The 12,937-nt window shown below is 36.4% G+C and overlaps 1 protein-coding gene across 2 annotated transcripts in view; it reads right to left on the bottom strand.

The window, feature by feature from the left end:
- The window catches only part of WDR70 (WD repeat domain 70), a 311,717-nt gene that overhangs the window by 205,377 nt on the left and 93,403 nt on the right, over positions 1 to 12,937 (bottom strand). For both annotated transcript variants that reach the window (XM_060146975.1, XM_060146976.1), the window contains one exon: positions 5,817 to 5,970. In XM_060146975.1, coding sequence (XP_060002958.1) covers positions 5,817 to 5,970 — 154 coding nt within the window. The remainder of the gene's footprint in view (positions 1 to 5,816; positions 5,971 to 12,937) is intronic.

Genomic DNA, 12,937 nt, shown 5'->3' with positions numbered 1-12,937 from the left:
GGGCTTCTTCCTCTATGCCACACTTTCAGAAGCAATTTCTTCATTTTAACATTCTTTGCCATCTGGATAGGTTCAAAATTAACTAAACCATCTAGTACTCATTCCTTTTTAACAAGACTCCTCTCAGTTTACCTTTTTTCTCTCATATTTTATTATAAGTAGCAAGAAGAAACCAGGCAGTACTTTCAACATTTTGCTTGGAAATCTCCTTGGCTATAGCTATGCACCCAACTTCATCACTCAGGTTCTGCTTGCATCTTCAAAGCCTTGAACAGAGAATCACCCTTGAGTCAAATCCCTCGAATTTTAAAATCCTTTTTTGCCAGGAAGAGCCCAATTCCTTTTAAGGGCTCATCTGATTAGGCAGGATGCACTGAAGATAATTTTCCTTTCTTAAAGACAACTGTGCCAGACAATATAACCTCATCACAGAAGTATCTCATCATAGTCATTGGTCACATCCACACCCAAGGGGAGGGGCAGGGAATCTTGGGTGCCTTCTTAGAATTCTTCCTACAAGGACTGTGTGTGTAGCAATTCTGAAATTACTTTCTATGGACTATACCACTGAAGAAATGAGAAAATATACTGGTGATGCTGGAGGCCAAGTTTCTCACTGGAGAAGTGAAATACAAATATGGAATGGGGAAAGGCTAGGAAGTTGGATTACAATTAGATATATCAGGGTGAACTCATGATTTTTTTAATATATTTTGTTTATTTTTTGATTGGTTGGTTTATCCTCCCAGCCCCAGCTCTGTCTTCTGAAATTGTCTAGAAGCATTAACACCTCAGCAGCAATGAACATATCCAGTGCCCAGATGTTGATTTGTAAATAGAATTCCCTATTCAAAAGAGCCATGGAATGCTAGAGAAATCAGAACAGAAAAGTACAAGGTGAGCCAGGAACTTTTGTTGTGCCAGATGTAAGAAAGTACCCCCCAAATGATGGGGATATGTCAAAAGGATAGAAACCAGTGTTACGGAGTTTCTATCAGATAAAAAGCTCTGGAAATATTCAGAAACTGCAAAGAAACACAATGTACTTTAAATCACTGCATTTTTTAGAGTTTATATTTGCAGTTAAAACCATCAGTTACAAATGCTTAAGGAAATAAAAATATACCTAGAATTCACAGTTTACAATATTTTACTCCTAAGAAACAATATTTACCATTAAAAGGACACGACTAAAATATTTCATCTCCAAATAATAAGGGCAATTTTCTCGAGTGGCTGGATATCAGAATAACTACACGTACTATTCAAATATAAATACAGCATCTGAAAATACCTTTTCCCCAGAATTCCTTATAAAGCTTCTAATCTCCATAATTAAAGTATACTCACAGAGAGATGGCCCACTAAAATATTAAAGAATTCTGGTGTCCCCTGAGCCTGTCCCCTCCCACTTTAGCCAAGTAATTATGAAATAAATGGCACAGAACTGTTTTAATGTTGAAAAAGAAAAAGGCTGAAGGCAAAGTATGTGTCTAAGAGTTTAAAGTAATAGAGAAAAACACTCTCTGGGACTTCCCTGGCGGTCCAGTGGTTAAGACTCCGCACTTGCACTGCAGTGGGCGCAGGTTTGATCCGTGGTAGAGAACTAAGATCCCACATGCCGCAGGGCGCGGTCAAAAAGAAAGAACAGATAAAAAGAAAAACACTCTCTGATTGGAAGTAATGTACTAACATTCTCGTTTAGAATAAGTAAGTTTTAGATGACAATATAACTACAGTTTTTAAAGCATGCTTTTGAATGGTTTAAGGGTTGATTCCTGTTTATCCTTGTCCTACTTTCCTAATGACTTAAACCTGAAGAAGTAAGGTCCCATTTTCCCAGATAATATAACCAATAAATCCCATGAACCCCAGATCAGTGACCTTCATATTTTAAAGACACAGCAGAACCTGATTTTCAAAGGCTATCTTATAGAGAACTCCAACACATAAAACACAAAATTGGACCTTCTCTGGCCGAAGGAGGAGGCCTGCTGCCCCTCACTCACACTCTAAGGCCTCTCATTCCACCCCACTACAGGCCCTGAGGCACTGGCATACAATCCCAAGACTGCAGAACATGTAAAATGTGGCTCCAAACAATAAATGATGTAAAGGTTCCGGTGTGATCAGAAAAAATGTTTTTCAGATGCATAAAGGAAAAAATACAGAAACGGACATCTTAATAGTGATTATATTTGGGTAGTAGAGTTATAAGTATTTTTTCTTTTTTTATTTTCCAAATTTTTAATAGTCAGTAAGAATTAGTTAGAAACCCAATAAACTATTTTTAAAAGGTATAAATATGAATACTCTCCCTGTAATGTAATGCATTGTGTTGCAGTATGCAACAGAAAAAAAAAATTCTGTACCACTATAGGTACACATTAAAAAGAAATATACACATACACACAAAGACACAAAGATTAGAGATAAAAATCTAACGATATAACAATTTAATAATCTAATTAGAAAGGCCTGTTTATGTTTGAAGTACATAATGTTTTATAATAATAGATCAGATATATTTAATAGTTTCCTTTAATGTCCTACTTGTTGAACTTTCCAGTAAAGCCACAAGTTAATAATTACTCTTGGAATCAGAAAAGAAGCTTAGAAATTAAGAAAAAGTGTCCAATGAAATCTGCTTCTTTCAAATAATAATTCTTGCATTTCTAAAACCCATCACTCAAGCCAAAGACTACAATTAAGTTACAAGTAATGTTTCCTAAACAAATAGTTAATTATATTTGCTTCTGGAAAATGGAGAGAGTAAATATTAACCATGATTTTGAAATCAAAGCAGAGATAATATTAGACAAGATTGGGAGAGTTATAATATTTAGTTACAATATACGGTTGTTTCTTGCATATTGGTAATTAACTTAATATTTTAATTTCCTACATTTCTACATAGATTTGTTTATCCACCCTCATCCTACTTTCCCAATAATCTTACTATATGTAATATATATATATTTATATAAACATATATATATTTCTGAAACTGCAGAAACAACCAGATGCAGAACCAACCAGATTTCTTTCTTCTTGAAATTTTCTTGGCTAAAACCTAAATCCACAAAGTCTTAAGTCTTTTTATAACGTAAGAAGCCCTGAGCAGCTGAAATCATTAAGAGCTTAGAAACTGGCAAAAACTTCTCTTCCTCATATTATTTAAGCAAAATTGTAACCATAAACTAAAAAAGAATAAGTTAAATAAGAGTTTTTAAAGCTTTCCTTTCCACAAACCCATTGTTTAAATAAAGTTTTAGATTCCCAAAAGCTTCAAATAAAACAGATAAAAACAGAACTATTTGAGTTTAAGATAGGGAGATTGATCTGGAGCCCTATCTGCTTTATTTCCTTATCACCATCACCCTCAAAACAACATCTTTGGTGGAATCCTTAGGGCAATGATTTTAAGATGAGGGGAGAGAAACTCTAGTGGAATACGTGGGGGAAAAAAAACACTATTCAAGCCACCACTACAATATAATTGCATATAGCATTATGTTTAAATTATATTTGAATGCTGTTTGAATCATCTAACACACACTGGACACTCAATAAACAGTCAATAAACAAAAGGAAAGGCATAAGACTGTGATCCTCATTAGGATTAAGAAGCATTTCACTAGGCTTCAGCAGAGGGCAGTTTGAAACACACTGTATTAATTTATTCCAATAGCTCAACTAGAGCGCCTAAAATAGATTACAGTCAATTCTCATTACTCACAGTAGTTATGGTCTACAAAGTTCTGCAAACACTGAATTATCAAATACAGGATTAGATTGCTGCAAGTCTCTGGTCACATTTTTGTCAACCAATCAATACATAACTTTGTTTTATATATGTTTGTGTTTAAGGACATCTTTTATTTAACACATATAGTTGAGTCATTAACAATGAACTCATAGCTAACAGCACTATAACTCTTTCCTGAATGAAGCTTATCTAACACATGTATTTTCTCTATAAGGCACATCAAAGACTTTCTTGAACTTAGGTAACACTTGACAGGACTACAGCAATTCAGCCCTGGGGGCCATTTTAAACAGCAAGATCACCAACAAAAAGCACAAAAATAAGAAAAATGTAGCACTAAATAGACTTCCAAAAGGACACGTGATTACAGCATGAGAACTGAAACAAGAAGGTATAGCATCGCCTTGCTCAAATGCTTTTTTGCCACCTGCCAGATGCATGTCTGGAAGTTACCATGAAAGGGCTGTGAGTATTGATTTTGGGTTTACAAAAAAGTTTTAGCAAGTAGGTGAGCTTGCAAATACAGAAATCACAAATAATGAGGATCGAGTGTATTTTCTTAGACAATCAAATCTCATGTAAGATGCTGACTTAGGCACAACCCAAAAGGTACTAGAAGAAGGTACTAGATAGGAGGGGAAGAAAGAGTGAAAATCAGAATTCAAATGAAGGCTCAAAATTCTACATCAACCATATGCACTGACACTTTAACATATCTTTAAATCATTTTTATTTATGTATAGGAGAGATTTACTTAGAGAAATATTACAACACATAAAAACTACATAAAGTCTTAATTTCCACTCATACAGTGGTAGACTTGATATAATACATAATAAAAACCTTTTAAAATCCAGAATGCACAAAGTGCTGCACAGTGTGGTCACTAAATTAAAAATTGCATTATTGTTCCCAATCCATCACCCCTCCCTGTATCCACAACCTCTGACATGTGGTACTACAGTTCCTCTCACTAGAGACCAGATGTTACTCATGGTCATGTGATTTGCTTTGGTCAGTGGAATGTTCGTGGACATGATATGAGCAATGGCTTGAAATATGCTTTCAGAGTTGGAGTTTCCTTCTTGTATTTCTGCCATCACCATAAGAAAAACATGCCCTCAGGTAGTCTGTTTGTACAAGGAGGAACAGAGTCACACAGAACAAGCCTACACTCTATCTGCAGCTTGGAGCCAAGCCCAGGCAAGAGCAGCCAACCCATATATATGTTAGCAATTATAAATAAGCCATTAAGCTTCATAGCATTATTGGGACTACAGTTAATTGGTATTTAATATACATTAATTTTAAAATATCATTATACCACTAAAATCCTTTACATAAAAAGATTGATGAGACCCTTTTTCATTCTTGTCCTAAAGCCTAGTACATAGTAGGTTTGTGGTAGACTGTATTTCAAAAGATGGCTGCATTCATATCTCGCAACCCCCGTGATACTTTACAATGTGATCTTGCCATTCACCCACCAAATGGTGAAGTCTATCTCCTCTCTCCCCGAATTTGGGCTGGTCCTATGATGCTGTGTAAGACTCAACACCAGACCTTAAGGAATCTGAAGTTCCCATGTTCATCCTTCATGGAACCTAGTCACCAAGCAGCAAGTCAAACCACACTAAGTGTCTACCACACTGTGAGAAAACCCAAACTAGACACGTGGAAGGAGAAAGGGGGCAGGGTTGGAGGGAGAGAATGTGTGCGTGTGTTTGTGTATGAGAGAGAGAGAGAGAGAGAGAGAGAGAGAGAGAGAGAAGGGGTAGGGAAAAGAGGAAGAGAGAAAGAAATGCCACTGGTGAGAGCACCAGCTGTAAACCATCAGAGTGAGGTCATTTTGGACTTTACAACTATCCTAGTGCCCCAGCTGACACTATGAAGCAGAAGAACTTCCTGGTCAATACACAAAATTGCAAGAAATAATAAATTATTTTTAAGACATTAACTTTGGGGGTAAATTATGGCAGCACCAACAAGTTGTTAGTAAATGTGTACTGAATTAATTAAATTCACTAAAATATTGTGTCATACTTACCTTGGTGTTGGCCATATCTACAATATACTGGTCTCCCTTTATACACTCCATGACTTCAAAACCATCTCTGTCAATCACTTTGGCCTGAGAGCTTCCAGATACAACAAGAATCATGTCTCCTGTGTTACTGTACTGTAATGACTTGATCTGATGGCTATGAAAAAAAAAAAGACAATCTGGTAAGACACTGAGCATGTTTATACTTTCACTTATTAAGCACTGTCAGAAAAACAGTCACACAACTCCACAAATTGTTAATTCTACAAAATCAGGAACATCAACCTCAAATGGGCCCTCAACACCAGTGCCTACCCTGTTAAGTTCTCCTTCCACCCTCCACAGCAATCTATTAAAATCTCTACTCGCCTTAAATCTTCAACCCAAACAACTCCCCCTCTGTAGCTGTTGATTCTTCCTGCTCTTTCCCAGAAGAAACATATAAGAACTGCGTCAACGTCCTCTGATTACTGTTATAAATGTATCTGCTTCTGAATGCCTCTCGTGCTTCTTCCTTTTGATTACAATGGTGAAAATGAACCTCTTCCTGCCCCAGGCATATCTACTACCTATATTCTGGATTCCACCCCTTTCCAGTCTCCTCAGTAACTTCTGACTACCCTCCCTCTCTCTCCTCCCCTTCACAGCTAAGCTATCTAAACAAGTTTTCATCTCCCTCCTTATTTCTCTAGCACTGTAGTATCCTTTCCACCCTCACCACCCCACTGAAAGTGATCTTGCCATGTGGCTGTAGTGAATGCTACGATGTGCCACCCAGATCAATCCTTTCAGGACTGAAGTACTCACTCCCCCAAGCTTCCAGGATTTGGCCTGCTGGTGGCTTACAACTAAACTAAACCCTCAGGAATTTCCCTGAATCACAGAGAACTCCCTCATCCAAAGTTATGTTACCATCCCAAAACATCCCACAGTCAATGACTGGTCAATGTGCAGTAAAATGGTCCAGCCCTCTGTTTCAATCAGGAATATCTCAGAAGGGTTATTCCAGCTTCAGATCTCCCTGCGGGAATCAGCTGAGACTGCTGTTGCAACTACCGACCAATTCAGTTCCTCCATCTTCCTAATGCCATTTCCCTGCACCTTCTCTCCTAGGGGTTGATCCCAGAAGCACTCCTCAACAAACCTCCTACATGCAAATCCTGAAGCTTCAAAATGTTTTGGGGGAACCTAACCTGAGAGACTTGGTAGCAAAAGTAGACCTGTGAAGTCCACTCCAGTGGTGTCACTGACTGGTTAGCAATGAGGACCCCATCTCTGGTGGTACATAGTCCCTGATAAGCTGCAGCAGCGCAAATGCAACTGCTAAAACTGTTGGTCAAAGGGAAGGCACTGGCTGGTGCAATACTTCAGGCATTTGAGAGGTACAGGAAAGGAAGTAATTGAAAGGTCTATGGAACTGGGTAGCTTATTGCTAGGGGCAGTCAGCGCAAAAAAGAACGACAATGAAAGGCTGAGGATGATTAATCACCAATTAAAGACTACAGACTGAAAGCCGGAGGGCCCATTTAGCAGCATATAAAGACAGGGTTATTGCTCTCTGTCAGGTAAGTGCTATGCAGTCACTGATCCCATAAAGCAGGTGTTTTCTACTTCTATTAGGAAGGAAGACCAAAAGCAGTTGACAGTCATATGTAAATCAACAGCAGCATACATTTACATGCTTGAACCAGGGCTATGTTAATTTTCTAGTCCCAAGGGACCTGGATCACCTGGAGAATCCAAAGAAATTCATGCTGGTCCATGATCTCCATGACAGCATGTTAACTATATCAGGTGAGCAAAATGTCTAAACTACATTGGTTAGAAACACTCTCCCCAGGAGATGCGAGATAAAACCTAGAAAAGATCAGGAGACTGAGAAAAGGAGATGTGGGGAAGATCCACATAGACAGACATATGAAAGTAGACACCAAAAATGAAGCTCTTTGTGTCACATGTTAACCTCAGAGAGCATCAACCTTAAAAGAGGCATGAACAACCATGCAGACAAAGTTAGGTGGCCAGTTCAGCTGACATTAGCTAGCTTTTGTCATCGTCCACTCCACTCTTAATGCAATAGGCTCATAAATGAAACAGTGGTGCTAGTAGGGATGAAAGTTATGCATGGGAATGACAACAGCTCTCCAAAGTTGACCTAACTATTGCTGAAGGTCCCACCTGCCAGTAACAGAGGCCTATGGTAAGACCCCCTCCCAAAATCAATACTAAGCTAATAAATATGTAAAATACATAATATGAAAGACTGTGATACGTGTACAGGGAAAAACAGAATGGGGAAGGCAGATAGTAGGTACCAAGGGGGCAGGAATAAATATTTTAAGTGGAGTGGTCAGGAAGTAAGTGACTGAATAGTTTATCAGGTAACTGAGGTAGTAGGTTATGCAGATATTTTCAGGAAGAGTGTTCCAAGAAGAGGGAACAGTTACTAGAAAGGACCTGCAGGAAGAGAATACTTGCTTTGTTCCCAATGTGGCTGTAGAATGAGCAAAAAGAACAGGAGTTGGAGATAAGGTCAGAATGCAGCCAGTGGGGTGGTGCAGATCATGGAGGGCCAGGTAAGGCACCAAAAGGACCTTGGTTTTACTCTCTCTAGAAGAAATGAGAGGAAACCCACTAGAGCATTTTGAGCTGAGAAATGACACAATCTGACCTATTCTGTACAGAACCACTTTTTTGGCCTGGACTATTTTATAGTCTGAAGTCTATGGAGCCCTTCTTAGAATGTTTTTAAACACATTAAAAAAAACACACTAGACACACCATGGAAATCATTCATAAAGAAATAACTATAAAAATATATTTTTTTTAATTTGTGACATAATATGGAGTTTCTACAGTAATGTATCAAGTAACTAGGCCTAGAGGCAGGTCTGATAACTTCTGTAATTTCAAAGCAGTGATGATCATAAACAATATATCTTTCAATATACCTGTAACAATGGTAATGTGATATGAAAGCATCTGAAATTTGCAGGTACACCTGTGACTTTGTTGTCTACTTTCATAATTAAAGGAAATGCTAAATTTCAGTTAGAAGTTAGTGAAAGGAAAGAAATTTTTATCCAGGTTCACAGAAATTGGGAGAACCAGACATTGAACTCATGAGCCATAGAATTCTGTATAACTATAATTAAGAAATTAAGTGACAAGGTAGAGATCTTATATAGAGAACTGAAAATAATAAAAAAGAAATATGAAGAAATTCTAGAATGAAAAATACATAACTGAAATTTAGAACTAATAAATGGGTTTAATAGCAGAGAATTAACAGTTAAAAGATCATTTTTAGATTGAAGCATGGTGAGAAAAAATGGAAAATGCAGAAAAAAACATAAGATACACATTAGATATGGTAAGAAGGTCTCATACTGGAATTGCAGAATGGAAGGAGTGAGAAGCAAAATGTGCAGAGGTGACTGTCAAAATTGGAAAAATGATAAAAGACACTAAACCAGAGATTCAGTAAGTATTATAAACACCAGAAGGATAGTAGAAAACCACATCCAGGCATATCATAGTAAAACTGCTGAAAACTTAAAGACAAAAGTAAAACGTTTAAAAGAGCCAGAGTGGGGGAAAAAATTCCTTCAAAAGGGTAAAAATAAAACTAACGGAAGACTTTCGCAAAGAAGCAACAAAAGCCAGAGGACAACGCAATGATATCTTCAAAGTTCTGAATAAAAATAACTGCCTAGATGGAATTATAGGATCACTAAAAATAAAGACAAAATAATTTCCCGAAAAACAGAAGCCAAAAGAGTTTGTCAACAGCTGACTATACTAATGGAAAGAGCCCTCAGGCAGAAAGAAAATGACCCCAGATAAAAGCATACAGAGTATGGTATGAAAAATAATAGAAAGGGAGGATATATAAGTAAATCTCAATGACTACTGACTTCATAAAACAACAATAATATATCTGATGGGACTTAAAATGTACACACACACACACACATACCCATATATAAAATTGAAATACATGAAAAGAACTGCAGAAGTGTAGGAGAGGATAAACGTAGTTACATATGGTAAATGTTCTAAAGTCTTTGTATTGACTGGGAAGGGGTAAAAGTACTAATTTTTAATAAAATTTCAGTCTATTATTAGAATATATGATGTAATCTTTAGGGTAAGCACTAAAGGAACAGTAAAAGACACTAACAAGCCAACTGAGAGGAGAATATATAGTATTAAAAAATTAATGCAGGGACTTCCCTGGTGGTGCAGTGGTTGGGAGTCCACCTGCCAATGCAGGGGACACGGATTCAAGCCCTGGTCCGGGAAGATCCCACATGCCGCGGAGCAACTAAGCCTGTGTGCCACAACTACCGAGCCTGTGCTCTAGAGCCTGCGAGCCACAACTACTGAAGCCCATGTGCCACAACTACTGAGCCCACATGCCACAACTACTGAAGCGTGCACGCCTAGAGCCCGTGCTCTGCAACGAGAAGCCACCGCAATAAGAAGCCCACTCAACGCAATTAAAGAAAGCCCCCGCACAGCAACAAAGGCCTAACACAGCCATAAATTAATTAATTAAAAATTTAATGCAAAGGAAAGGACAGTAAATGGGAAATCAAACAGGCTGGACAAATAGAAAACAATGAATGAGATGGATGACTTATGCGCAAACTTATCAGCAATAACATTAAATATAATTAAATTATTACAATTAAAAGGCAAAGTTTTTAAGAATGATTAAAAAATAAGCTTTCACTTAAAAGAGACACTTCATACAGAGAGGAAAGTGTGAAAGCAAAAGGATGCAAAAACATAATTCACAAATACCGACTAAAAGAAAGCTGGTATATCTTACTAATATCAGTCAGAGTAGACTTTAAAGCAAAGAACACTAATGAAGGTATAAAGGACATTTCATAATGCCATTTGCAGCAACATGGATGGACCTAGAGATTATCATACTAAGTGAAGTAAGTCAAAGACAAATGCCATATGATGTCACTTACATGTGGAATCTAAAATACAACACAAATCAACTATCTATGAAACAAAAACAGACTCACAGACATAGAGAACAGACTTGTGGTTGCCAAGGGAGAAGTGAAGTAGGGGAGGGAAGGAATGGGAGTTTGAGATTAGCAGAGGCAAACTGCCATATATAGGATGGATAAACAAAAGTTTCTTATCAGGTTTTGGTATCAAGGTATTTCTGTTCTCATGAAAAAAACTGGAAAACATTCCTACTTTTTCTGTTCTCTAGAGATCTTTGGATATAATTTAATATTTTTTCTAGCTTTTTGAAATAGATGTTTAGATCATCAAAATGTTTTTTTGGTAATGTATGCATTTAAGTGTGTAAATTTTCTTCTAAATATGGCTTCGGCTGCATGTCACAAGTTCTAATCGATTGTCTTTTCATTATCACCCAATTAAAAATACTTTCTAATTTCTCTTGTGTTTTCTTCTTTGACCTAGGGATTATTTACTTAATTATTGCTTAATTTTCAAACATTTGGTTGTTTTCAAATTATTTTTTAGAGTTGCTTTCTCACTTAATTCCACTAGGATTAGAGAACATTTAGACTTTGGGCATTTATTGAGACTTGATTTACAGACCAGTATATGTCAATTTTAAAAGCATTATTTATATGCCTGAATGTATTTTGGAACAACATATGTAAATTAGTCATTTATTAATTATGTTGTTCAAATCTTCTATTTCCTTACTGATTTTTTTTTTCTTTTTGCAATATCAGTTACTGAGAAAGTCACACTCCCAGTATGACTGTGGATTTGCCTGTCTCTTCCTTTAGTTTTGTTGGTTTTTGCTTTATATATTTGGAGGTATATCATTAGGTGCAAGTACATTTAAAACATCTTGGTGAACTGCACCTTTTTTCATTATAAAATGTCCTTTGTTTTTAGATTTTATTTAAGTATAGTTGATTTACAATGTTGTGTTAATTTATTCTGTACAGCAAAGTGACTCAGCTACACATATATACATTCTTTTTCATATTCTTTTCCATTATGGTTTGTCACAGGATATTGAATATAGTTCCCTGTACTATACAATAGCCAATACATCTTATGAACACAGATACAAAAAAAACTTCTAAACAAAATACTGGCAAATTGAATCCAGCAATATGTAAATACATCACAATCAACTAAGAGTTATTTAAGGAAGGCAATATGGGTTTAACATCCAGTCGATTCATGTGATTTTCTATAATTACAGACTATAGTAGGAAAAATAATTCAAGTATTTCATAAACCTTATTAAAAGACATTATTAAGAATATGAATGGGCCAAGTCGAAGACTGGGAGAAAATATTCATAGTATGTATCTAACAAAGGATTCCTATCTAATATATGTAAAGAACTCCTAAAGTACAACAATTAAAAAAAATGACCAACAACCCACTAAAAAGCATGCAAAAGGAATAGACACTTCACAAATTATATGCAAATGTCTTATGTAAACATTAAAAAATATGGCTAATTACCAGACAGTGTAGGGGACCACAGTTAGGAGGAACAAGCCCATGAGACTACTTTATAGGCTTGAGGCCAGTCTATAGGCAAGATGCTTTGGGGATACATCCTGAACCCACCTCAGCTATGGCCACATGTCAGACAGTCACATGTTATTAAAGGAAATCCTCAGAAGTACAAATTAAAAAGGTATATAAATGTTTCTAAGCATGGAGCTGTTTGTTATTTCCCCATAGCACTTAACACCATCTGTTAATATATATGTTTTGTTTATAGTTGGCCTTCCCTCACTAGAACAAAAGCTCCATGAGGACAGAACTATACTTATGTAGTGTTCTATGCCCAAAACCTAAAACAATACCTGGCACACGGGAAGTGTTCTATAAATGCTTGTCAAATGGATATAAATTTTAGAATAATTCCAACTATATCTGTTTGTGGTATGTATAAACATTAAAAAGTAGGTTATAAAACAACATGTACAGAATGGTACTAGTTTTGTAAAATAAAAATATTTACATATATGAGTAAAAAAGACTAGAAGGATAAATACCACAATGTTAACAGTAGTTACCTCCACGACGTAGGGTTTGAAAAATTACAGATGTAATTGTTAGGGCAAAATAAATTATATATTATTTTA

Source organism: Lagenorhynchus albirostris, chromosome 3 (assembly GCF_949774975.1).
Source record: "Lagenorhynchus albirostris chromosome 3, mLagAlb1.1, whole genome shotgun sequence".
Taxonomy (NCBI): domain Eukaryota; kingdom Metazoa; phylum Chordata; class Mammalia; order Artiodactyla; family Delphinidae; genus Lagenorhynchus; species Lagenorhynchus albirostris.
This window is presented reverse-complemented; position numbering and strand designations above follow the sequence as displayed.